The sequence below is a fragment of the Andrena cerasifolii genome, chromosome 4 (assembly GCF_050908995.1).
Source record: "Andrena cerasifolii isolate SP2316 chromosome 4, iyAndCera1_principal, whole genome shotgun sequence".
Lineage (NCBI taxonomy): Eukaryota > Metazoa > Arthropoda > Insecta > Hymenoptera > Andrenidae > Andrena > Andrena cerasifolii.
The window spans coordinates 1,564,205-1,589,945 of NC_135121.1; the positions used below are offsets into that span (position 1 = coordinate 1,564,205).

At 42.3% G+C, this 25,741-nt stretch overlaps 2 protein-coding genes and 1 long non-coding RNA gene across 3 annotated transcripts in view; 1 reads left to right on the forward strand and 2 right to left on the reverse strand.

Moving 5' to 3' along the window:
* LOC143368050 (ubiquitin carboxyl-terminal hydrolase MINDY-3 homolog) overlaps positions 1 to 25,741 on the reverse strand; it is a 207,655-nt gene that overhangs the window by 35,337 nt on the left and 146,577 nt on the right. The window contains exon 3 of the mRNA XM_076810408.1: positions 19,350 to 19,618. Within this exon, the coding sequence (XP_076666523.1) occupies positions 19,350 to 19,618 (269 nt within the window). The remainder of the gene's footprint in view (positions 1 to 19,349; positions 19,619 to 25,741) is intronic.
* Positions 496 to 5,710, reverse strand: LOC143367923 (uncharacterized). The gene is given in 6 exon segments (XM_076810192.1): positions 496 to 638; positions 683 to 711; positions 4,751 to 4,770; positions 4,772 to 4,864; positions 5,123 to 5,210; positions 5,313 to 5,710. Coding segments are annotated over 6 exon segments (597 nt in total). The 5' UTR covers positions 5,537 to 5,710.
* On the forward strand, positions 9,166 to 10,026 carry LOC143368098 (uncharacterized). Its single transcript, XR_013085151.1, has 3 exons — positions 9,166 to 9,309; positions 9,477 to 9,525; positions 9,598 to 10,026. It is a non-coding gene; the product is annotated as an uncharacterized LOC143368098 (long non-coding RNA).

Consider the following 25,741-nt stretch of genomic DNA (forward strand, 5'->3'; position numbering starts at 1 on the left):
ATCCGCAAACTCCAGGAAGAAAAAAGAATTCTTGTCTCCTTTTTACATGACCTTCACCTCACTGATCCTCAAGCTCGTTTCGCCTATACTAAAAATATCAAATTAGCTCATAAAGAAGTGATTAAGGCTCTAAAAGCCGAATTCAAATCAGCGTCTGAATCTTATTGGAATAATGCTATTAAAAACATTGATTTCCGAAATTCAGACACATTCTTTCCGAAAATAAACGCCTTATTCCGACCAAAGCAAAAACTGGGGGTCAGAGAATTACGGATTCATCAGAATAATGAACAGCTATTGAACAGGTGTTGCTGTAATTTGAGTGAAGCAGATGTCGTTGCTGACAACCTTATATTTACGTCCTCAAAAGATAAGCTTAACATTCAAGGGGACTTCTATGAATCGATTAATTCTCCCCGATATCTCAATAACGATTCTAGATTGAAGGAAACAGTAAGCACCACCGTTGCCACCCTTAGGGCTGAGGCCAATGAACTAAGAACCAGTAGTGAGGGCATTGTTAACTTCAGCGCTGAATGCTCTGCAGCCAACCCATCGGTTGATATTGAGGGCCCTTTCCCTTTCTGCAGCCCTCCTTCTTTGGCGCTCAGACTTAGGAGACTCCCTAATAAGACTTCCTGTGGAATAGATGGTATACCGTCCATTTGCCTCAAACATTTACCTGCAACAATAATTGTTGACCTAACAGTTCTGTTTAACAACGCCATAAGTGCTATATTCCTACTGCATGGAAATCAGCAAAAGTATTATCAATTCCTAAGAAGGGGAAGGACCCAGCCGATCCATCCAGTTATCGGCCCATTAGTCTTACCCCCTCCATCAGTAAAGTTTTTGAGGAAATTATCAATGACAAAATTACTTCTTTTTGTACTGATAATGATTTGATTCCCTCTTCACAATTTGGATTTAGACATCGCCACTCCACAACAACGCAATTCATAAGTTACTTTCGGACTTAAATACTACTGTTGGCAAAAGTCACCTAGCGGCAGCCGCCTTTCTTCATATAGAAAAGGCCTTCTATTCCGTGTGGCTCGATGGGTTAATTTTCAAACTTCATAAGAAAAAATTCCCATCTTGGCTGATCTTCCAAATATGGGACATGATCACGGGAAAATCATTCCGAACTTGGGATGGTGTAAATCTTTCAACCATTGAATTTTTTTATCCAAGAAGGGCTGCAGCAGGTGACGGTAAATTCTCCGATTCTTTTCAACATTTTCCTTGGTGATTTGCCAAGGCTCTTTGGTTTCGGCGAGGACGGTGGTGCTGGTTTCATTTCATACGCGGATGATGTGGTTATATACGTTTCCGGAAATAGAGTGGACTCAATTCAAAATGAGTTAGACTCTCTAGTCGACAAAGTCAATCGGTATTACATGACCTGGAACCTTCGATTGAACCCCCAGAAATGTGAAACGATATTATTTAAGAAACCAGTCAAGAGTCTTACATCTAAGACAAAAGCTGGCAATACATCGTTCCAGATCTCTGCCACAATCCCAGGTACCGCGAACAAAGCTCTTATCCCGCATAAAAAAACCGTTAAATATTTGGGAATCCAACTGGACTATTTACTTAGAGGTAACAAACATTTCGACACGCAACTAGAGAAAGCCAGGAGGGCCTTCTTCGCAAATAGCAGGCTCTTTTATAACAAGCATCTTTCTAGTAAAGCAAAACTGATTTTATATATGTTGCTTATCAGACCCATAATCTCATATGCTGCGCCAGTCCTTTGGAATTTTAACCACACCTCCATGAGGGCTTGTCTCAGAATATATCGCACTCCAGAATCGGATTGGCAACACTATATTAAAAACCAGATACTATATAACGAAGCTAACATCACCTGTATCGACTCTTTTCTAATTTCCCTCACCAGAGACTACTTTAGTAAGTTACCCGAAATTGAGAACCCTATAATTCAATATCTGGCCTCGCAGGATAACCAGATCACATCCACGATGCGACAGCCTTGGGGTAATCCAAAATGCTTTCAACGTCCCTTTACTCTACCACTGGCGAAGGAACAAAGCCGACAAAAGAGTTGCGTTTACGCCAGAAGATTACATCAATAATAATGACAGATTCTTTTTCTCACAAGTGATCCCAAAAGTTGATCTATATAACTTCCGCTGTCTAAACCACGAAAAGTATTGGTGGCTTTCAATTGATTGTGCACACATGGCCGAATTGTCGGCCCGTCGTGCTCAGCACCACATTGAGAGAAACTGATCTAATAAGTATGCCTCTGCTGGCTCTCTCATCATAGGGTTGGGCTTTTCAATCAGTCCTTCGTGGCTTGCGCCACCTTGTAAATAATAGTTTTATAAGTTTACTTTAAGTTTAGACTAAGTTCTTATTCTATTTTCTTTATAATTTAAGTCTAAGATTGAGTGCAGGGTTTTACCTTCCTTCTGGGTCGATAGGTTTTTTTTCCCTTAGGCAGTTTACTTGTACCCTCAATCCGTTTGAGATTACATAAATGCAATTCCTTTTGGAGTACTAGTACCTGAATTTTTATCACCAAAGATGTTTCTACGGCTAGTGTGTGCTAAGAGCTTCCAATAGTTGGAACAATTAGCCTGTCCTAATAAGTATTATTGTGTAGCTAGTTTTTCGTTATGTTTGTTCAGAGCTTTATATATAAAGTGAATGTACACAAAATTTTATAATAAACATATATAAAAAAAAAACTACCTGCCAAAGGTCTAGGTTAGGAATGGCAAGCCCAAAGCCTGGACAATTCTTTTCCTTCAGAAATGCTACTTAGGCAGGTACATCTGCGGTATCGAGAAGCGCACCGTTACTTTTATTTCGCACTTGCTTCTACGCTCGGATGGCCGGTTCTTTTGAGAGGGATGCAAGTTCGATTAGTCCGATTTGCATGATATTTGGTATGCTTTTAATCGGAAGAACATAAGGAATCCATCGGCATCATTTTCATATCGATGCGATAAGAAATAAAGAATTTCTTACTACGCTGAAATGAATATTTTACATCTTCACTCCTTGACTACGGGGGGTCGATCTGTATTCGCTACGGTCGGCCGAGGATTCATACCTGTTTCAGAAAAACTGAATTGTTTATTGTTTACCATATCGATATGGAAATGATGCCGATGGATTCCTTATGTTCTTCCGATTAAAAGCATACCAAATATCATGAAAATCGGACTAGTTTTACCCAAGCAATTTGTATTCCTTATGTAAAAGTTGTTTGAGAGCGCTTGGTAGCGTCCGATAGCGCCCGATAATGTAAGCGAGCCCAAGCGGACTAGGGAGACTCGATTGTCGATCATCGGACGAGTGACGCGTTAGCGAGAACGCAATTGTGAACGCGGAGTGTGAGTGCGGACGAGTAAGTGACTCAACTACCCCCCGTGTAATCGGTCTGCGCGAAGTAGGGCGTAAGTTCGATCATTGTCAGTCCTCTTGCCCGAAAGGAATACGATTTACTTTAATATTATAGTACATGTGTGTTTTGTAATAAAGTGTTTCTATCGTCTCCCGAATTCAAAAACTGGCATCCAGACATCTACGTTCCTATAATCCACCGTCAATACGCCCCCTGGTGAGGCACAGGAAGAAATGGGGTAGCCCGCCGTCGACGCGTGGTCTTCCCTAAAAATTCGCACAGATCCCTTACCTCTCGAGTATAAACACGAGCTCCAATATCAAAACAAAAGCATGCGTTTGCGTATTATTCCATGCGAGAGAAGGTGGGCATTGGGGAGGAGGTATTGCTGTGAAGAGGGTCTCTTCAAGAGAGCAACCGTTTGGAAGGGATGCAAATCCGATTGGTCCTAATACAATCTGCTCCCTATAGTTTAGAAATTTGGTCTAGCAATTTTCACACCTCCTAACCTAACCAATCGAATTTGCATCCCTCCCAAAAGAACCGGCCATCCGAACGTAGAAGCAAGTGCGAAATAAAAGACTATTGGAGTTGAAAATTGAGTAAATGTTATGACGTTAAGTAGCATTTCTGACGGTAAAGAATTGTCCAGCCTTTGGGCGTGCCAATCCAAACCCAGACCTTTGGCAGGTAGGTAGGTAGTTCAGCGGGTTTTCTTCCAGTGAAAATCAGTAAATTTGCAAGCGCAATATCTCAAAAAGCAGTGGAAATCAAGTGTATACATTAATGCTTATTGAATTTGTCTTGGAACGCACTATCAACTCACCTCTTAAAAAAAATATTATAACATATTTTTTTTATTTTTTTTATCTCCAATACATTAGGAGATATCCAGCTGTTCAGTCTTCCCGCGGACACCCTGTATAACCATTATGGAACCGATATAATATCGGTTCTGGAGAACCGGAACCGAAACTGATATAGGGCAGAACCTTTTTCATTCGTAACTGTTTTAAGATTGTTTCGGTACTTATAACTGTTTTGAAAACCGAAACCGATATCACAACTGTTTCCAACCCCTGAAATAAACATACGAATAACGTGATATTGTAATTTTTTTAACCTAACCCGAACTTTTAGAACTACTCTTTTCTAAGGCGGCTCTATCATTTTGGGACGCACCTTACTGCTAGTTGTAACGGAGAGAGCTTTAGATGTTTGGAAACTGCTGATTCGGATCTACATTTAGACGTTACAGAATTAATTTTCTTATAAAGGGTGTCCCAAAATTCACGCAAGATTTGAATTTGGCGCCATTTGTGCTGTAGTGTATTGCCAACGAAAAACAAAGACAGCGTGACCACTGACAGTTCAGGGTTATTAAAAATGGAGGGCTACACGAAAGAACAACGTGTTTTCATTGTTGAGCAATATTTTCAAAATAATGAAGGTTTGGCAGTTACAGTTCGCAATTTTCGTACAAAATATGGTCGGAATAGTGATTTAACTTCATCAACTGTGAAGAGATTAAATAAAAAATTTAGGGAGACTGGATCAATTAGTGATCTTAAACACTCTGGCCGTCCTTCAACAAGTCGTTCAACAGAAAACATCGAAGCAGTTCGTGAGAGTGTTGCTGAGAGTCCAGGGATATCAATTCGGTACCGTGGTCAAGAATTGGACATTTCGAGGAGCTCTCTACAGCGTATTCTCACGAAAGATTTGCATCTTCATGCTTACAAAGTTCAATTGACTCAAGAACTGAAGCTTACTGACCACGCACAGCGAATACGTTTCGTTGAATTGATTATGGAACAACAAGTGGATGCTGATTATTCGAACAAAATCATATTCAGCGATGAGGCTCATTTTCATCTTGATGGTTTGATTAATCGACAAAATTGTTGCATTTGTTGTTCAGAAAATCCACGAGTGATTGTTGAGAAACAAATGCATCCACAACGTATCACTGTTTCGTGCGGATTTTGGGTTGGAGGCATCATCGGACCATTCGTCTTCGAGAATGTAGCTGGTCAGGCAATAACAGTTAATGGTGCTCGCTATCGCGACATGGTAATCCAGTTTTTTGTGCCTAAATTGCAAGATATGGATGTGGACGACATATAGTTTCAACAAGACGGTGCCACATGCCATGCAACCCGAGCAACAATTCAATTATTGCATGAGTCATTTCCTGGTCGTGTAATTTCCCGTTTTGGTGATCAGAATTAGCCGATCATGCGATTTAACGCCGTTGGACTTTTTTCTTTGGGGTTTTTTGAAGTCTAAGGTTTATGTCAACAATCCCACGACCACCCACGGCTTGAAAGAGGAAATTGAGCGCTGTATCAACGAAATTCAGCCACATTTATGCAAAACGGTCATGAAAAATTTCAACAAAAGAGTGCGTATGTGCCAGCAAAGCCGTGGAGGCCATTTACCCGATATGCTGACTCAACTTCATATACTGATTTGTAATTAATAATATACTGATTTATAAGTTACAAATTGTAACATCATTCATACGCCACTTTGTATTCCTGTGCATTAAAGAAAGTTTTTCACATTTTCCAAATAAAATGCAATTTATTTTTCAAAAAATCAACTTCAGTTCACAGTCATACAAAATACAGAACCACATCGGTTTTTACCAAGGTAACGTACAGTAATTGTGCGATATCGTCTCTTTTTCTCATGCCAGCTCGCTTGGTGTTATCATTAGTGTTAATCTCTTTGTCTTCGTGGTCTTCGACAATGGAAGTATCATTACTTTCTATATTCTTCGTCGAGTGTATGATCACCTAGGTGCTTTGCTACATTGTGGAGTACAAAACAACTTACGATGACTGGGAGAATAATTCCCTGGTGAAGCCGAACTCGAGAATTCAAAAGTGGGAATCTTCGCTTAAGGGGTTATTGTTATAGGTTGATGAAAACCGAACCTTGAGTTACTAGGTGTTACTTGGTTGTGAGCACTGACTCCCAACAGACACGCGACTACTACATCATCTCGTAGTGTCACATATAGCTGCTACGTGACGTCGTCTCTTAGTCTTAAGTATTAATAAATATCATATTTAATCTATCAAAGATATTGTTTGATTTAATACGAACCAAAAAATATAACAGTTATACCTAGTCAGGCGGCCGAAAACAGGCGAATATTTGTGAATTTTTTTTTTGAAGAAGCGGAAGCATATATTTTTACAAAACTTTTTATGCTTAAAAGAGCAACATTTAAAGAACATTTGGTATTTTTGGTACAAAAATATTTACGTTTATAATAAAGTAAACAACCGACATCCAAGAAGCATTTTTAAAAATTTAGTTTTGTGTTGAGCACTGCTATTCGGAACCAGATTATCTAAAATCAAAAAACAAAAAACATTTTGTTAGCATATTAATGTATCTTCCGATTAACGGAGGGAATTTCTGAAATACTAATTTAAAACAAAATGGCGTGCAATAATTTTAAATAACTGCCATTTTGTTTTAAATTAACGAAATAATATTTCCGAAATTCCCTCCGTTAATCGGAAGATACATTAATATGCTAACAGAATCTTTTTTGTTTTATGATTTTACATAATCTGGATCCGAATGGCAGTGCCCACCGCAGAACCAAATTTTTAAAAATGCTTCTTGGATGTCGGTTGTTACTTTATTATAAACATAAATATTTTTCTACGAAAAAATACCAAATGTTCTTTAAATGTTGCTCTTTTAAGCGCAAAAAGTTTTGTAAAAATATATGCTTCCGTTTCTTCAAAAAAAATTCACAAATATTCGCTTCTTTTCGACCGCCTGACTAGGTATACCTCTTAATTTGTCCAAAGAGTCTTTCAATAATAACCTTGTTTTTGCATGTACAGTATTGTCTCGTTAGCGGCTCGCTGGTCGGGACCGGCGTTGAACGGAGCCCTAATTTCGAGTGTTCGTTTCTCGCTTCTTTCTGACAGAAGGGGGGACTGACATGGAACACTGCGTGCGCAGCGAGCGTGCGCGATGGTCGCAAGCGCTTACCGTGAGCCGGGCCTGAGTCAAGATTTTGCGAAGCGGTTTTCGTGCTCACGGTAAGTGCTTGCGACCATCGCGCACGCCCAATGCGCACGCAAAGGACGGAGTATCCGGCGTCCGAAAGACAGAGCGAGACAAAACAATAACGCGTCGTCTGTCTCGTACCGTCCTCGCTCGCTCTCGTTCCATCTCGCTCTCGCCGTTGCCGGACAAGAGTGAGACAGGAGTGGTGAGTAACGAGCCCGTAACGAGACTATGTTATAATGCCTTTGGACATTAGTAGAAGGATTCTTGTATGGTGTCATAATCCACGGAGCGATATCCGGTATCAGCAATTATAACTGTATTTCCTTTATAACAGGCAATCATTTTAACTAATCCGGATGTTCGCAACACTGGACTGTCATGAGTCGACCGTGGACTAGTAACATCAACACTTGTAAATAATTCCTTACTATCACAAGTAGCTTGAACGTTAATGGGACACCTAGCTTTTCAATTGATGTACTCGTCAGCGTGGTCGGATGATCTAGGTATTTCGATGTGTGTACAGTAGGATTTCCTGTAGCGGATTTCCCCACAACGCTGTATACTCGAACCACCGTGTGGCGTGGTTGATACACCGTGTCTTCGTAAATAATTGTTTTCGATATATCAGGTAATATAAATGCATTTGTTTTTCATTATGTCATTAATGAAGCTGCATTTACTATCATGACACGGAAATACAATGAACACTTCATCTTAAATATTAGATATTATTAATTTGTATTCAAATCTGTGAAGTACAAATAGGTTAATTTACGAAATGTTATATAGATAATTACTTACAGGTGTTCTTATTAATTTTTTTAGAATACAATCAGGACCTATAAAAGAAAAACACAAATGCAATCGTGGGATAAAAATAGTTTAAAAATTGCTATAGGACAAATTCAACCCACAAATACAAGCCCTGATAGGAACCTGCCGGCAGTCTGCCAGCAAGATTGGCAGCAGGGTCTGATAGGGGAGCGCAGAGTCTGCCGGTATATCCGCAGCCGGTCTGACACATCCAACAGCGCCATCTGACGGCCGCAATTGCCAAACAATTCCCTACGCGTGTATCCTTACCCTTACATAACCAGCAAGCAGATTCTGCAGTTTAGTAAATAATTAATTCTACTTATTTCAAGAAGTATTTATTCTTTCTTTAATAATATACAGGATTGGTAATTACAATTGTTACAAAATAATATAAATAGCGCACATAAATTTGAAGAGGAACTTTCAATATTTACATTTACAAATCAATATACAATACGTCGCGTAACCAGTGGTACCTCCTATTAGGGGCTATATCAGAAAATTTTATTCAGTATTTTCGACTTCGTTTCTGTGTAGAATCACCATATTCCCTGTTGTGTTAGCGCTGAAAACAAATACAATATTAGTATAAAATTAAATGTAATGTATGAATAAACAGGATACATGCCATACTTACTTCAGCTCCATCTCCACACCGTACACACCCTAGGCGCTCATGCATGCTCCTATGAACATTAACATATAACATTAACATATTTCTTATACGGTTATAAGAAAACATCTGTTTAATTATTATATACGAAACAAGATGCTAAACATTCGCACTTCGCGCATACCCTACTTTTCTGTATTGCACATAATGTGAATCTCGATTTCCGCGACGTAGATAATTGGAAATTATTCAATTCCGTAATTACGTTCGCCTTCTGGATACTTCGAGATGATTTGTTTAGAGACTCTACGTCCTGTTTACGTTCGTTTTCGAGGTCTGAGGTGACAGTCACTGGCAGTGGCAGTCAGTGCCGGCAAAACCGAAGAATATTCCAAATAATTTCAAACATCAATATCCATTCATATCATCTCGAAGTATCCATAAAGCGAACGTAATTATGGAATTGAATAATTTCCAATTATCTACGGCGCGGAAATCGAAATTCACATGTTTCTGTAAGTCAGAAAAGTAGGGTTATGCGCGAAGGGCGAAAGTTTAGCTCCTTGTTTCGCATATAATAATTTAACACATGTTTTCTTAAAATGTTAATGTTCGCAGGAGCAAGCATGATCGCCTAAGGTGTGTACTGTGTGGAAATGGAGCTGAAGTAAGTATGGCATGTATCCTGTTTATTCATACATTACATTTAATTTTATACTAATATTGTATTTGTTTTCAGCGCTAACACAACAGGGAATATGGTGATTCTACACAGAAACGAAGTCGAAAATACTGAATAAAATTTTCTGATATAGCCCCTAATAGGAGGTACCACTGGTTACGCGACGTATTGTATATTGATTTGTAAATGTAAATATTGAAAGTTCCTCTTCAAATTTATGTGCGCTATTTATATTATTTTGTAACAATTGCAATTACCAATCCTGTATATTATTAAAGAAAGAATAAATACTTCTTGAAATAAATAGAATTAATTATTTACTAAACTGCAGAATCTGCTTGCTGGTTATGTAAGGGTAGGGATACACCTACAGCAATAATGGTACATTTGTATTGGTGCGTAGGTCCATGTGACGTCACGCGTAGGAAATTATTTGGTAATTGTGGCCTTCAGATGGCGTTGTTGGATGTGTCAGATGGGCAGCAGGATCTGCCGGTAGAACCGTAGCTTAAATGTTTAAACACACATATCAGTTCCGTGGTCGTAAAAGGTATCTGTTGCTTGTTTGGAATGGAGACTTGTCAGTTCCGTATTCGACCAGTGAAATTCGACGTTCTTCCGTACACGCCAGTTCCAGGCCGTCAGTATCAGTGTTAAAAATATCGTTTATGTGCTTTACAATGGAGCAGCGCACACTTGTCCGTATCAGGGATGACAGCAGATGTCAGTGTGGAACCCGTATCCGTTCAGTGAAATTAAAATTTGGTTGCCACCGTTATTTGGGCATTTACACTGACGGTCTCCTGAAATCACTGAAGGGACGACCTTTTTTTATGACCGTGAAAAGTTCTCGGATCGAAGCTCTCGAACCACGCGCTTCAGGGGTCCTAGATCCTAGAGTCATAAAGACAAGGACAGCAATAGGCCACTCAGTAATGAAAATAGGAATTGCTATATTAATATTAGATCTCCATACAAGTACAGTATTGTCTCGTTACGGGCTCGATTTGGTGTACACGATACGGACTTTTCGTTATCCCCACCACTTCTGCCTCACTCTTGTCCGGCGCAGGCTAGAGCGAGATGGAACGAGAATGAGCGAGAGGTACTGAAAGTGAGCAAGGACGGTACGAGACAGACGACGCGTTGATGTTTTGTCTCGCTCCGTCTTTCGGACGCCTGACACTTCGTCCTTTGCCTGCGCGACGGTCGTGCGCGATGGTCGCAAGCGCTTACCGTAGCATGAAAACCGCTTCGCAAAATCCTGACACAGGCCCGGCTCACGGCAAGCGCTTTTGCGACCATCGTGCACGCTCGCCGCGCATGCAGTGTTCCATCTCACTCCCCCCTTCGGCTAGAAAGAAGCGAGAAACGAACACTCGGAATTAGGGCTCCGTTCACGATACGGGCTCAACGCCGGTCCCAACCAGCGAGCTGCTAACGAGACAATACTGTACCACCAATGGATTGCTGGAGTTTTGCAATTAAAATTAAACCAAACATGATATAATTCTGATCATTTTTAATGATTGTGGGAATATAGTGTTTAGGTTGGATCGCTACGGCGTCGAGTCGGGCACCGAGGCATAGACACCTCGGGCCCTCCGCGATATGCGTCGCCGTCTTGATGACGGCATTTGTTTGGATAAGGACGCCCGGTCCTTAGCGCGTGACTCGTCGTCGAGAGATCGAGAGGCAGTCCGACGACGAGGTGTAGCCGAGTAACATCTCCAAAAATATAACAAATACTGTGGGTTTTTCATTCAGCTTTATCATTTCCCAATTCCCACCTCCCACAGTATTCATCAGAAGTGGGATTGCGAATTTTCGCGACCGGTTCGCTCGATGTCTGTTCGTGTTCCGAAGTTGTGATAATTTATAGTGGAAGGACGTCGTCGTGACTCATGGATAGTGGCGTTAGAAGTTGTTCCGCCTTGTGTTAACAATTGTTAGTTGGTGATCTCGGTTCGCGGAGCTGTGTGCATACCGAAATCGGGAACAATTTGTCCAAACCACCTCGTGGAGCTTTGTGCACACCGAGACATTGAGTGGTAATTGTGGGACTTAGTGTATTTGAAGACAGCTGTGCGCGTTTGTGTTTTCACGTGTGCTCGTCTACCGGTGGCTGAGTGACGGACATTGACTTTGGTTTAGCGTTTCTGTAATCTTGTAACAATGGATAAACTTTCGGCGTGCACCGTTGCCCAGTTGAAAGAGTTTCTAAAAAAATTGGGCCTCCCGACGACCGGCACGAAGGCCGAGCTGCTTACGCGACTGACGGCCACAGACGTTGATTCGTGGTTTGTGCACCACGAAGAAGGTGCTACAGGATTGGAACCGCACCAGAATGGTACATCTGACTCGACGTGGGAGAGTGGTGTGGATACGCGTTTCGAACATGGCGAGCGTCCCCCGGAAGAAAGGACCAGGCATGTGGAAACGCGTGAAACCATTCCTGAACACGTCCAAAGAGAGCTTGATCTCCTCCGACGGGAGAGAGACGTATTGCAGAGGGAGCTGACTCTAACAAGGGGTGAGCGAAATAATCCAGTGCCCCCTCGGATTCGGGAAGTCAGTGAAATGCTGCCTGCCTTTACAGGTGAGGCTGACACTTTTGAAAACTGGAAGGAACAGTTACTGTTTCTTCGTACTAGGTTTGGGTTAGACGAAAACTCGGTGAAGATATTGGTGAGCATGAGGCTGAAGGACACGGCTTATGCCTGGTTCCACTCTGGGCCGGCGTACATGCAGATGACGGTAGACGATCTTTTAGCAAAGATGAACCGCATGTTCAATCAGCGACAGAACGAAATGGTACTGCGGAGGAGGTTTGAGGCGAGAGTGTGGAAACCTAGTGAGACCTTCGCGCAGTATCTACATGACAAGGTGATACTGGCGAATCGAGTTTCAGTCCCGGAAGCTGAGCTTGTCCACTACGTGATCGACGGGGTTCCGGATTCGCGTCTGCGTGATCAGGCGCGAATGCATAGATTCAAGACGCAGGAGGACTTGTTGGAAGCGTTCGAGATGATGACGTTGGACGAGGACACGAAGGAGCCTACACGTCGGAAGGACGACAAGGTGGATCTTCCGAAGCGCCCGAGGGGGGAAGCGACGGCGACACGGCGGGGCCCGCCGCGGTGCTTCAATTGTGGCGAAATGGGCCACGTATCGACGGCGTGCCAGCGGCCGCAGGTTCGCGACAAGGGGGCGTGCTACCGGTGTGGCAGCAAGGACCATAGAGTTGCAACTTGTCCAAAGGAGCAGGCGAAAGAGCAACCGCCGACCTCTGCGGCGACTACGAACGTCGTTCAATCCGTCGCTGGTGGTGAGCCATATACAGCGACCCTGAGTTACACCGTTAAGGACAGCAGTGGTAACCCTTGCACTTTTAGCGTGGTCGCGATGATCGATTCGGGCTCTCCCATTAGCTTGATTAAGGATGACTTTGTTCCGTATCACGCGCGCCAACCTGTCCCGTCGAGTATGACTCCGTATCACGGCATAAATGGGTCGAAATTGAATGTATTAAGTTTGTTCGAGAATGATTGTAGCGTTAATGAAATACCGTTGAATCTGATGTTTCATGTTGTGCCGACCGAGACAATGGTCTTTGTTGCGATACTAGGTAGGGACTTTATGTCTTATCCTGGTATTAACGTTTCGTTAAGCGGGGAAGTTGCCATTTCGCGAGGGATGGGTGGTGAGAAGGAACAGGTCGGTGATGTCAATGAAATTTTACACATTGCTTGCGATATCGTTGGCGAAAGGGTGTCCCAGGACTTGAATATAGACCCGCAAATTGACCACGATGTAAGTGAAGATCTTAGGAGTATTTTTGAAACCACTTATATCAACCACGCGATTTCTGATCTAGGTCCGAGTGAAATCGAGATGGCGATTGTTTTGAAACACTACCAGCCCATTAGCTTTCGTCCGCGACGACTGTCTTATTTTGATAAGGAAAGGTTAAGGGTCGTTTTGGACAAACTGTTGAAGGATGGTATCATCCAGCCTAGTAATTCCCCGTACGCTAGCCCCATTGTTCTCGTACCGAAGAAGAACGGAGAAGTGCGGTTATGCATAGATTACCGAAAGGTTAATGAGATTACAATTAGAGACAACTTCCCGACACCCCTGATCGATGACCATTTGGATCGGTTGCGCGATAAGTGCTACTTTAGTTGCCTCGACTTGACGAATGGATTTTATCACGTGAAAATGGCCGAACCGTCCATAAAGTTCACATCTTTTGTGACTCCTCTTGGACAGTTTGAATATCTGCGTATGCCATTCTGGTTGACTAACGCGCCACGGGTTTTGCAGCGGTTTGTAAATAGTATATTCGCCGAACTAATCCAGCAGGATAAAATTCTGTTATACCTGGATGACATCCTCGTGGCCACTCGGGATGTTCCTAAACATCTCGAGATTTTGAGGAAAGTATTTAGTCTTGCGGCACGAAATAAATTGTCGTTTCGCCTGGACAAATGTTCATTTTTGTATGGAGCAAATAAGAAACTTATTCCAAAGTTCAAAGGGCCGTATGTGGTCAAGAAGGTGTTAGATTTTGACAGATATGTGGTCACCGATGTTGAAGGGTTTCAGTTAACGCAAATCCCCTACACTGGCACGATAAGCGTGGACCATATGCGGCTTTGGGACGAAAAGTCCTAAGTACGCCTGTATATAGTGTATTACGTAAGAATTAATGTAAAATTTATAGCTAATGGTAACAAGAGTTTGTGTGTGTTTTGTCTGTGTGTGTTATATATAATCTTGTTACAGTTTTTAGCATTTAAGTGCATGGTCGGGACGACCATATTGTCAGGATGGCCGAACTGTGGGAATATAGTGTCTAGGTTGGATCGCTACGGCGTCGAGTCGGGCACCGAGGCATAGACACCTCGGGCTTTCAGCGATATGCGTCGCCGTCTTGATGACGGCATTTGTTTGGATAAGGACGCCCGGTCCTTAGCGCGTGACTCGTCGTCGAGAGATCGAGAGGCAGTCCGACGACGAGGTGTAGCCGAGTAACATTTCCAAAAATATAACAGATACTGTGGGTTTTTCATTCAGCTTTATCATTTCCCAATTCCCATCTCCCACATGATTGTAATGAAAAGAGTTTTGTATTTGAATTTTACGCGGCATAAGTATAGGATATGATCGGATGCATGAATGCTGGCTGTTAGAGAAATGCAGCTGCATGTGCGTTTCAACAGGACGTGCAAAGATAGAGCTCTTTCACACGGCGATACATGTATCGCGATACGTGTATGATGGATACCGATTTGCCGTTGATCATTATAGCTTCCATAGGAATCGTTGACACGACGGGTTGTCGTATCGCGATTTTAATTTTGTTTACCTCGCAAACGTCGGCCGCACGATACTTTTTGTCTGACGTCGATAGATGAAACATGGAAACGAGGGGATTCTTTCACACGATGCAGGACGAAACACGTATCGCGATACGTGTCGATCATTTATTCTTTAATAAAAAATATTTTCTCGTGCCCCACACATTTGCGGACAAAATATGAAGAGTTATGTATTTGTATTTTACACAAGGATGTAGTAAAAAACGAGCGAACAGGAAGCTTTGGATTCATCCCATAAACAGCATTAGACATGAAAAAGGAACTTTTTATGTATTATTTCATGAACTTCTAAATGTTAGTCATACATATTTTAATTAATTTAGAATGTCTGCCATCTCGCCGCGTGCTGTGTGAAAGCGTTCACTAGTTACAACGTTTTGTTTGCCGACTTCATACGAAAAGTATCATGCGGCCGACGTTTGCGGGATACACGAAATCAGTATCACAATACGAGAATTGTTCTGAAAACGTTTCTATAAACAATGTATAATCGGTATCCACCATACACGTAGCATACGTGTATCGTCGTCTGAATGAAATCGTAGACAGCTCGCGATACAAGTGTCGCATACATGTATCTCAGTGTGAAAGAGATCTTCACTTTCAACGTTATTGCGCAATAAATATATCTATGTATCTTTTGGTAAGTGTAGGTGGTTGGAAAATTTCAAGATCTATTCCGTTTGTATTATATATATGAGGAACGAAACCTTCCACAAATTGAGAGATGTATTTTGCAGAGAAAAGGGGAAACAAAAAATATACTAGGGTATATTACGAATACGTAGAAAAGATGGTTACGAATGATACATGCAGTAGCGTAAAAAGTCGTTCGTTTATTATTGTTCATAGTATACATACATAGCGGGTTCATAGTATACATACATAGAAGGTTTTGTACGGCCCGGAGGGTCCATCCGCTGTCTTGTTCTTGAAACTCCTCCATTGCCGCCAACGACCACTTGCCGTAGGAGCGACCACTTGTTTCGCGTACCACTCGCGCAAACTCGAAGTCACGAACAGCACTCGATTTTGCTTTGCAAAACTCTTCACGTCCGTCTCGCCCCGTATCGCGAACTCCGCGTTCAGAACAGTGTTAACAGGCACGCTTGTATGTTCGACGATAGCCTCTGTAACGCTCGAGACCACCGTTCGTCGGGCGTCTTGAAATAACCGACGCAGATCCACGAGTCCTACATTGATAACTGTACCGATCAGAACACGATTCTTGAACACGGTTTCCATGTCCTCCCACACGACCATAGACGCCGTTGATCGAGCCAAAAATCCGGACCACCTTGGTCGCGAAAATCTTCCTCTTACGATCACGCGCAATGTCTTCATACACTCGATGAGCGACGTCAAACGCTGCTTCGTGGCCACCGATACCTCTTTGTCCGCGCTGATGATCGACGATGAGCCGTATGCACGCGTCGCATCCATCCGACCAGTCCCTGAATTCCCGGACAGTGCGCAACAGCACGGCCATTCGGGACAGCGTTCTGAATGCTCTCATGAACACATCCATGTCTTCTTCTTCTTCTTCCTGCACTTGTATCTCACTATGTACATGTTGCACCACTTTACAATTCCGCACATAACGACACTACTAGTTTACATCGCTGCGTACACTGACACTAAGCGTCCGTCGCCGGGCAATCTTAACCAAACGAACATTCAACCGCACTCGTCCTCGATTCATCTGAAATACTAGCGCATCATTCGGATAATTACATCCCGTAGATTGCAAAACATCTCGTAATTCTCCATGTGACTCTTCCACGTGATTACATCCAAATGTAGACCTCGCACCCTGGTTGAAAATAACGCGTTTTTCAATTCCAAATATCGTACCACTTCGATGCACAAAAACGTATACGCCTTCCATGGTTTTCGTGTAACAGGTAAATTGTACACGATTACCGACTTGTTCTCGATATCGCGCAACAGTGTCTACGGGGTACACACGGCACCGGTAACGTACAACACCTTCTTTCGATTTCGGTCCTTGTCCCCTAAAACACAATACAGCGTACACTCCCTCGCGCCATTGTATTGCGCTATATGTCGCAACACTTTACGATCCTCCGGTGAAAATCGATCGATCCTGTGCCGAAACCCGCTGGTCCACGGAGCCCCGAACAATGGTGGCACACGAAAATGATGACTTCTTCGCCGCTGTTAAACTGTCCAACTCCTGTACCATTACATTGTCCCTTTTCACCGCCGCACCACTCTGCTCCTCGTTTTCCGACGATACTGACGATAACAATGACGATGACGGCCAACGTATTAGTGTTTCTAACGAAGCCACAGCATTGAATACTTCTAACTTTAGCCCCTCGTCTTCGTCCGCATCGTTTTCCTCGTCTTTTCCTTGATTCATACCAACCATTCTAAATAGTTCACTTTCGTTTCATCGTGTATGCACATATGTACTCGCGCTCGGTACGTTTACCCGCAACATCGCATACTCACAGCAGACGAAAACTATGAATACCTTGCATATCGAAAGATACAGTACAAGACTACAATATACGCGTCGCGTTGTCCTCGATCTTCACCGGTACGACTACCCAAATCGATCTGAATATCACCCAAATCCATACATGGTACACGTACCCCAACCACGATTCCGAAAAAAAGGTTTCGATCTCTGTATATATTTATTACATCTTTGAATCGTCGAGCCGCGCCATCGATCCAGACGCGATTCGACCTTGACCTACACATGGTTTATTCTACCACTCTTGAAATACACGAGAAAATCTTTGTTATTTGTTTATTTCATTTGTTTACATAAATATTTCACAGTGAAGTTAGCATCTTCAGGATTTGACCCCTTGCTGACGGTTACAATTTCGGACGACTGGATCATCGGAAATAAAAAAACGAAACGTATTTTTAATTTGCAGGAGCATGGCTATCCGGCTTGCCGGGAATATGTTAACTTTTTGAATATTTTCCCACTTTTTTATATCGATTAAATAGAAAAGAAATACCACTTTCGGTACTTTCAACTATGGTCGACCACCATTTTAATATTATAATATTTTATACCAGATAACCATACTCCTGTGAATTAGAAATATATTTTTTTTTTATTTTCCATGATCCAGTTGTCCGAAATTGTAACTTCACTGCGAAATATTTATGTAAACAAAATAAATAAAAAAGCAACAAAGATTTTTTCATGTATTTCAAGAGTGGTAGAATATACCCCCAAGATACGAAAACGTTAAGTGTTTATTTCGGTAGAATGTCCTCTTAACGCCCTACTTTGCCAGGAGTACTGTATTACCGTGTAGGTACGCCTTTTCCGTATCAAAAGGCGCTTGTTAGTTGTCTAAACCCAGGAGAGTGTCTGTTCGGTCTGTTTTCCAAAAGGGAAAATATATATATATATATATAGATGAGCGTACTAGGCCCCAAGAAATCAGACGAAACGAGGGTAGTGTTTATCCGTTGCGACTTCCTAGTACCGCCCGTAAGACCCCGGATTCCTTATTATCTACATGTCTCGTTACATTGCTCATTTTAAACGAACTTTTTTCAGGAAAAGCTTGGGATTAGAGCAAATGTTTTTCTGATGGAAACGATTTCAAAACATAGTATCAAGTAGCTTAACACGTTGACAGCCGACTACACCGATCGGCGAGTTTTTTGTTCTGTGACCGATGCCGACTACGCCGATCGGAGCGATCTGGCGGCTACGTTCCGGCGCCGACCACGCCGATCGAAGTGTCGTTTGTTTTGCTATTTCACTGATTGACAGGTTTTGAAAAGTTAAAACAATTGAGGTAACGTGTTTCTGTTATTGGCTGAAAATGTTACACCTACTGATGTCGGGAAAGGCACAGACGGAATTAGGCGGACTACTCTTGCTCCTGTAACACCGCTCTAGCCTTCATCCCTTCTTTAAACAGTACACTCCCATCGGGGCGTTTTCGGTGTCGAGGAACGCACCGTCCTATTTTATCCGCAGTCAAAAAACATTACATATCCATATCAAACCATTTACATAAATTAGTCATAAGCATTCAAAATTTTAAATAAATTGTATACCTTGATGAAAGAAGTCAAGTTTCATCCGCAGTTTCTATATATTGCATACAATAGCACAGTAAAAAAATAACTGATTATAAGATCCAACACTTTCAATCTCTTAGAGAAATCGATTTCTAGAACATTCTATTGACCTAAAAATTCTTAATTGTGATTTTCGTTATGAAAAACATTTGAATATTACTCAAATTAACTGATTTAATTGAATTAATTTTAACTAATAGATGAAACTATTCTATTTCCAAAAATATCTTTCTATTTGTTTCAACCTTTCCACTATCCCATTATATTTCTTACACAACAAGTTCTGATGTTAATGCAATAGAATAAATGTGGTTGTTTATACAATAAATGTCTTACTGAGGTCTCCAATGGTTTGATCATGATCCCATACGTAGCTGACTGCCCTGCCGGTGAGCATCAAATTTATAAGACTCTGACTTCCATAACCGTACGTTGAATCGATCATTGCTTCTAAAGGATCTGACATTTCCAACCGACATTCAATAACACCTTTTGTAGCAATTACGCTATAAAGAAGCAATAGAACACCATATCGGTCCTTTAACATTTCCAGCATCTCCGATAAGAATTCGACCACCTGTTCCACGCTATTCGATGTAAATAACCTAAAACATTTTATCCTGTTGTAACAAATTTCAATTTCTGTATGCATATACAATATTCCTCGGTTTAAGCGAAAAGATTCCCGACCGGAGTTTTCATGAAACCGGGACACGGAAAATATTCCGCATCTAATAAATTGACCCTTGCTTGGATTCTTGTTTGACACGTTCGACAAGTATCATGAGCGACACAAACTGAAAGTGAGTGAAGTAACACCCCAGCGAGAGGACAGCGTGCGGTTTAAAAATTTCACATTTCTTATTACACCTTCATGAGAATATTACCGGTAGATTAGTGAGATTCTGTCAATGGAAATGAGTCCACACACGAAGCGACTCGGACTATTTTTAAGTATGAATACACGATTAAGATTACAGAGGTCCCCGCACGGCGAGTGAAAATCACATTTCTGGGTGACTGACCCATGACATACACTACGTGTATTAAAAATGGACTGAATTGCTTCGTGTTTGGACTCATTTTCATCGAGAAACATTCAGCACACCATTGGTAATACTTTCATGACCATCTATCAAAAACATGAGCATTTTAGTTTTCCATACTGGGTGTGTTATCTGGGGCCTGCCGGTTTTCTTGCTTTCAGCTGTCAACGCGCTAGCTTCTGTAGATCGAAGGGTCTTTCACACCGGAGAAGAAAAACATTGAGGAGGTTAGGTCTTTTGCATCAATCTGAAACCAGAATCCTTCGTTTAAACCAGGAAATACTGTATTTAGAAAATAACTATGGTTGGAAGTCATAGATATTGGCCGTTCTGGGCGATTTCGCGAACAGCGATCGAGGGGGAATTGATCTTCCATTTGAGCCTTACACGTGTTAATCGATTTGTCACTCCCAGTTGCGTGGATCCCGAAGCGTATGGTAAGGTAACGGGAACGCTGCGCAGCTCTTCCTATAACATAGCCGTGTGGCTGTTGTTTATATCTATCGTAATACAGTAATCCTGGGTTGAGCTGATAATTTCAAGATCTGGAGAGTATCTCTTATTCCGGGTTCGATTTCACGTTTCATTGAATTTTATGGGCTTCGATCCTCGAGAATAGAGGACCAGAAAGACAAAGATAAGACTAACCATCATCATTAGTAGCCAGATACCAATCGATTCTTTGTGTTTTCCCGATGAAAATGATACGAAACCTGACATAATTCGGGTTATAATTAATGGAATTACATAAAAAATTAATTCGCAGAATTTAAAGCTGTCTTCGTTACAAATAGTTTTATTTACATGATATTGGGTGCCTTTTAATAGAGAGAATGCAAGGAATCCATTTGTGTCACGTTCGTATCGACACGATGAAAAATAGAGAACTTGACTTTGTATAAATTTCAGCACACTTTGAAGTTCTCCGCTCATCGACTTCGACGCACCATGTATATAGATTCAATCGGGCGATGTGTCATCAATTTTATAATACGCCAAGTCCTTTATTTACCATGATATCGATGTGAAATTGACGCCAATGAATGTCTGGCATTATCCCGATTTAAATACACGCAATTCCATTTAAATTGGACTATTTTTAATGAAGTTGGCTTCAAATTCTGCAAATTAGATTCTTATATAATTTCGTTAATTATAGCCCGAATTACGCCGGGTTTAACATCATTTTCACCAGGAAAACACAAGGAATCGATTGGTGTCACTTTCGTGAAGATCCGATAAGAAATGCGGAACTTGACATTTCTCTCTTCTTAATGGCTAGTGCTATCCTTGTCTTTTATGGGCCCATTGTTCTCGGGTGTCGAGCGCTTAATTACGAAGGTCCCCACGTCTGGATGATTTTTTATCAGCTAAACCTTAGACTAGTGTGCATAATTGTGCGTCACAAAGATGAAAGTTACTCCTCACTCGCGCTAACCGCCCAACATCTATGACCTCCATCATAGCTACACTAGAAATAACAGTTATTTTAAAATGACGAAATTGTACATATAAATGGACATGTCCTTAAAATGATGTTCACACGTTAGAGATCCTTTTGAACCTCAATATGTCTCGGAAATATTTATAGAAATATGTACAGGCGTATAACAAGTTATACAGATTCGTACCCCACATTGAATAGATGTATCATGTCTTTCAACGTCACTGTTAATGTAACGGATTAAAGTAAAATAGATATACGTATCAGGCCCACCACTCTTATCATCGATTAAACACTAATTGACAAACTTAACCTTAACGAAGAACAGTGCATACACAGAGTGAGTCATTTAAATCGATTGCTACGAATATCTTTGAAACTGTTGATTATACCGAAATATATTTCAAACAAAAGTTGTATGGTTTGAGGGGGGTGGGGTGGGGGATAATTTGGTGTACTGATGTTTTTGTGGGTGAACACGTAGAAGACATGTGAAGGTCAAATTTGTTTCATTAAATAGAATAATATATTTTTAATACACCGGTCGATCCAACTCGTCATTTCCTACAAAAAGTATTCAGCTATACATATCGAAAAACTATTTGCTTAGAAGAGATTTGTATATAATATTGGGAAGTACTACTTAATTGCAGTATCTGAGGAGCGGCGCCGCAGACTGACTCCAACCAGCGGAGTGGGGGCAATAGAGAAGAATCCACCTGTGTCCTGAAGAAACACACTGGCGCTCGAGCTGAGCGGTGCAAGACATTAAACACTTACAATTAGTTATTGTTATACATAACCTTCGTGTCGCATCATTTCGGCGACACGACGCATCTCCGTTTTCCAACCCGCACGAAACACTAGATACGGCTCGAGAAATCTCGCCCGCCTTTGTGCACCCTGTATTGTTGACATTTCACCACGTCTACGGACGGCCTGGAGGCGCCCGTGTTCCGCAAGGCCTGGAGGTGCCCGTCCTCCACACGGAGTGGAATTCGATGGCACGGCAAGGGGCCGGTATCTCGTTCCGCGCTTCATCTTGGCAGCATCAGTCCTGGGTGCAGCGAACAGCGACACCGGCGAGGCAGCTATCCATTAAAAATCGTTCGTCGCGGGCTGGGCGGGTAGGCTGCCCGCCATTCTTTGTTCTGAGGAAAGGAGCCAGCGAGTCACGGCGAGAATTGCCGCCGCCAGCGGCTGCGTGGCGCGATAAGGTACGAAACAAACGCAGCCATTTTGGAATACCCGCTGCGCTGGGGTTATGTCGTATACCTGGGACTAACTATGCACTACGCGCGTCCCTCAATGACCAAGATCGGCACAGTGACCCATTCACACCGGTTTTCAAGTTGCAGGAGAATTGTTACGTCTCTATGCATACCGACTTGCTTGTTCGTAGCACAAACGCAGCGTGCAGCCATACTACTAGTACGGCCGGGAGACTCGCGCTGTGATTGATCGGGTTTTTTTTTGTTCATATCTGGTTAACAATGTCTTGCAGAACATTTTCGTTAAGGAAAAAGTTGTTTCAAATCGCGCCTCGAGTCACCCCTTTCAAGGAACTCCACTATTTTTGGGACACCTTGTATATTGCGAAATGACGTGCAAGGTGATAAGTGCGTTTTCTCCAACAGCTTTGCGTAAACGCGTGTTCCATTTGTTCCACGGGTGTTCAAAGGTCACTGACCGAGTAATTCGTCAACGTTAAGGCTGACGTTCCAATGGGCGGCTGGCGACTGCGCCACTAGTGCAAGGGAGAAACAGGTACATACTTCTCCCTTACACTAGTGGCGCAGTCGCCAGTCACAGTCGCCAGCCGCCCATTGGAACGGCAGCCTTTACGCGTGGCCTAATATGCACCGCGACATAGCCGCATGGTGTAAAAACTGTTTCGGCTCTGTCTCTCTCGCCATGCTAGTCTCTCCCCCGTGCAATTCGTCGCGATCGACGGGCGGTTCTGACATGTCCATGACATAGTCGGTCCTTTGGATAAGTGTCAGGGGTATAAATACTACGTAACCTTTGAGGATTTTCGCGTTTCCGTTAAAAGATGTCGAGGCCAGGGTGGTCGCGAGGGCGTTCTTCGATAATTAGGTTTCTCAATACGGAACCCCTAGAATTCTCACGACGAACCAGAGTACTGGAGTCCTCACTGTTCTCGGCGCTTCTCAAGGTCATAGGTTGTCAGCGAATCCGCACCACCCGGCTGCCAACGGCGTGCATTGAGGGGTGGCATCGAAGCTTTAAGGTCGCTATTATGTTTCACGCTGATCAGAACTGGGTACATGTTTTACCCACGGTCATGTTGGGGCTGCGTACACATGTCCGTATCCGCATGAACGCGTCGCGCTCTGAATACTTTTACGGAAACCACCAAACGCGTTCCTGGCGAGTTCGTCCTCTTGCGGTGGGTAAAGCCGGTTCCGATAGAGCACAAACATAAAAAGCGTGTATTTTTCTTCAAAAGTTTGCAGTTGCGGTCCCACGTCTTTGTACGCGTCGGGGGAGTTAAAATGTCCCTCGATCCCCCGTACACTGGTCTTCACGGGTTCCTCGAACGCGTGTCCAATCCAGTCTATCGGATAGATGTCAATAGGTCTTCGCGAGACGTTTCGACGGAAAATTTAAGGCGCTTTCAGAAAGCTCCGCCAATGTTATGGCGTAAAGCATGTGAGTTCACGCAATTCCACTATTCAAGGTAGCGAACAGAAAAGTAGGAATAGGGTTATTATATATGTCAAAATAACGGAGTCTATTTTACTAAATAACTTAACAAGGGATTGATTCCTAAGCACAAAAATAATATTTATACATGTTATACGACACGAGCTTTCGAATAAAATAAATTTCCGGCGTAAAAAAAGGTTTCCACGAGGTAAAGTTTACCCGCCGATTCTATGAATATAGGTGGATAAAAATGTAAAAATTTTAAAGCAGGAGACTTAGTATATCTCTTGAAAGAACCTCGGAGGACAAAGTTCGCAGAGAAAAGGGACTGACCATCCGGGGAGCTCAATAATTATTGTGCTTTTATTTTGAATTCATATAAATTATCGTTCTTCACACCGTGTCAAATTATTATGAAAAGAACTTTATAAAGTGTTAGAATCATACCACGAAGAGAAAATAAAGGTGATTTTGTTTATAAATTATATCAGTGAGTGAAGTGTTTCCACCCCCTTACCCATCCTCTAAATTGAGCGTTCGTTTTTTGGAAAAGTGAAATCAATTACGAAAATGTGCATTAACAGTTCACGGGATGCGTTGATTAATGGTATCACCTATGAGCAGAACGTTGCCCGGGGTTTTACCAAAGTTTAAGCGTAGAGTGTGGTCGACGCGATTTATTTAAATATTAAAGAACCTCTTTAGGGCAGAACGTTGCCCGCGGTAGCACCTGGAGCGGAAGGTAGAGAGTGATTTATCAGACGTCTAACTTATATTATAATAAATTCCAAAGACCGTATGCCAAGAAAACATCGTGCGGGCCAACGTGTCCAGTTACACAGATTAGCAATCAGCTACAAAAGTACGCCGGCCACCCCTGAACAATTGGTAGGAGTCTGCGCGGCGACATCCAGGCTCCTGGACTCCCAACAAGTACAATCTTTTGAGATGATAATAGACGTGGGCCCTTGGGCTGAACCCAACCTAAACGACGTCGCAGAGACATCGGGGATCCCCGATCACCCCATCCCTTGGAAACTGACACCAATCGACCAATAAAAAAGTAACTAGCATAATATATCGCGTTAATGACCACACAATAACTCTCTCTCGACTATCCCAGAGCGTAGAATCCCAGGATTTGCTCGAAAGCGGACAAAAATATAAACTCCATAAAATCGCGCCACAAATAGGAAGTAGGGACGTAACAGTAGTAACAATGTATTCCAATAGGCTCTACTATCATATAAAATACGGGAAAATTTTTTTTTTCAATGTGGGTTAGTTCGTTGTTGCTCTCACTGCCTCATTTAAAAACTAAACATTCTAGCCTCTTACAAAAATATTATGAATTTAAGGATTCAATGTATGAATCTGCTGTCAAAAAACATAGAGAGCTACAAAGCGGCTGAGTGTAAGCTATCCGAGAAGCAAGGTAGACACCTCGGCGGGTAACGGCGAGAACATACTATTGAATCGCCACGTCATCCGACGCGTCCCCACACAATGCGACCTGTGCACATATGTAACACGTAACCACATTCGACGCGAAGAAACATCAGAGTGAA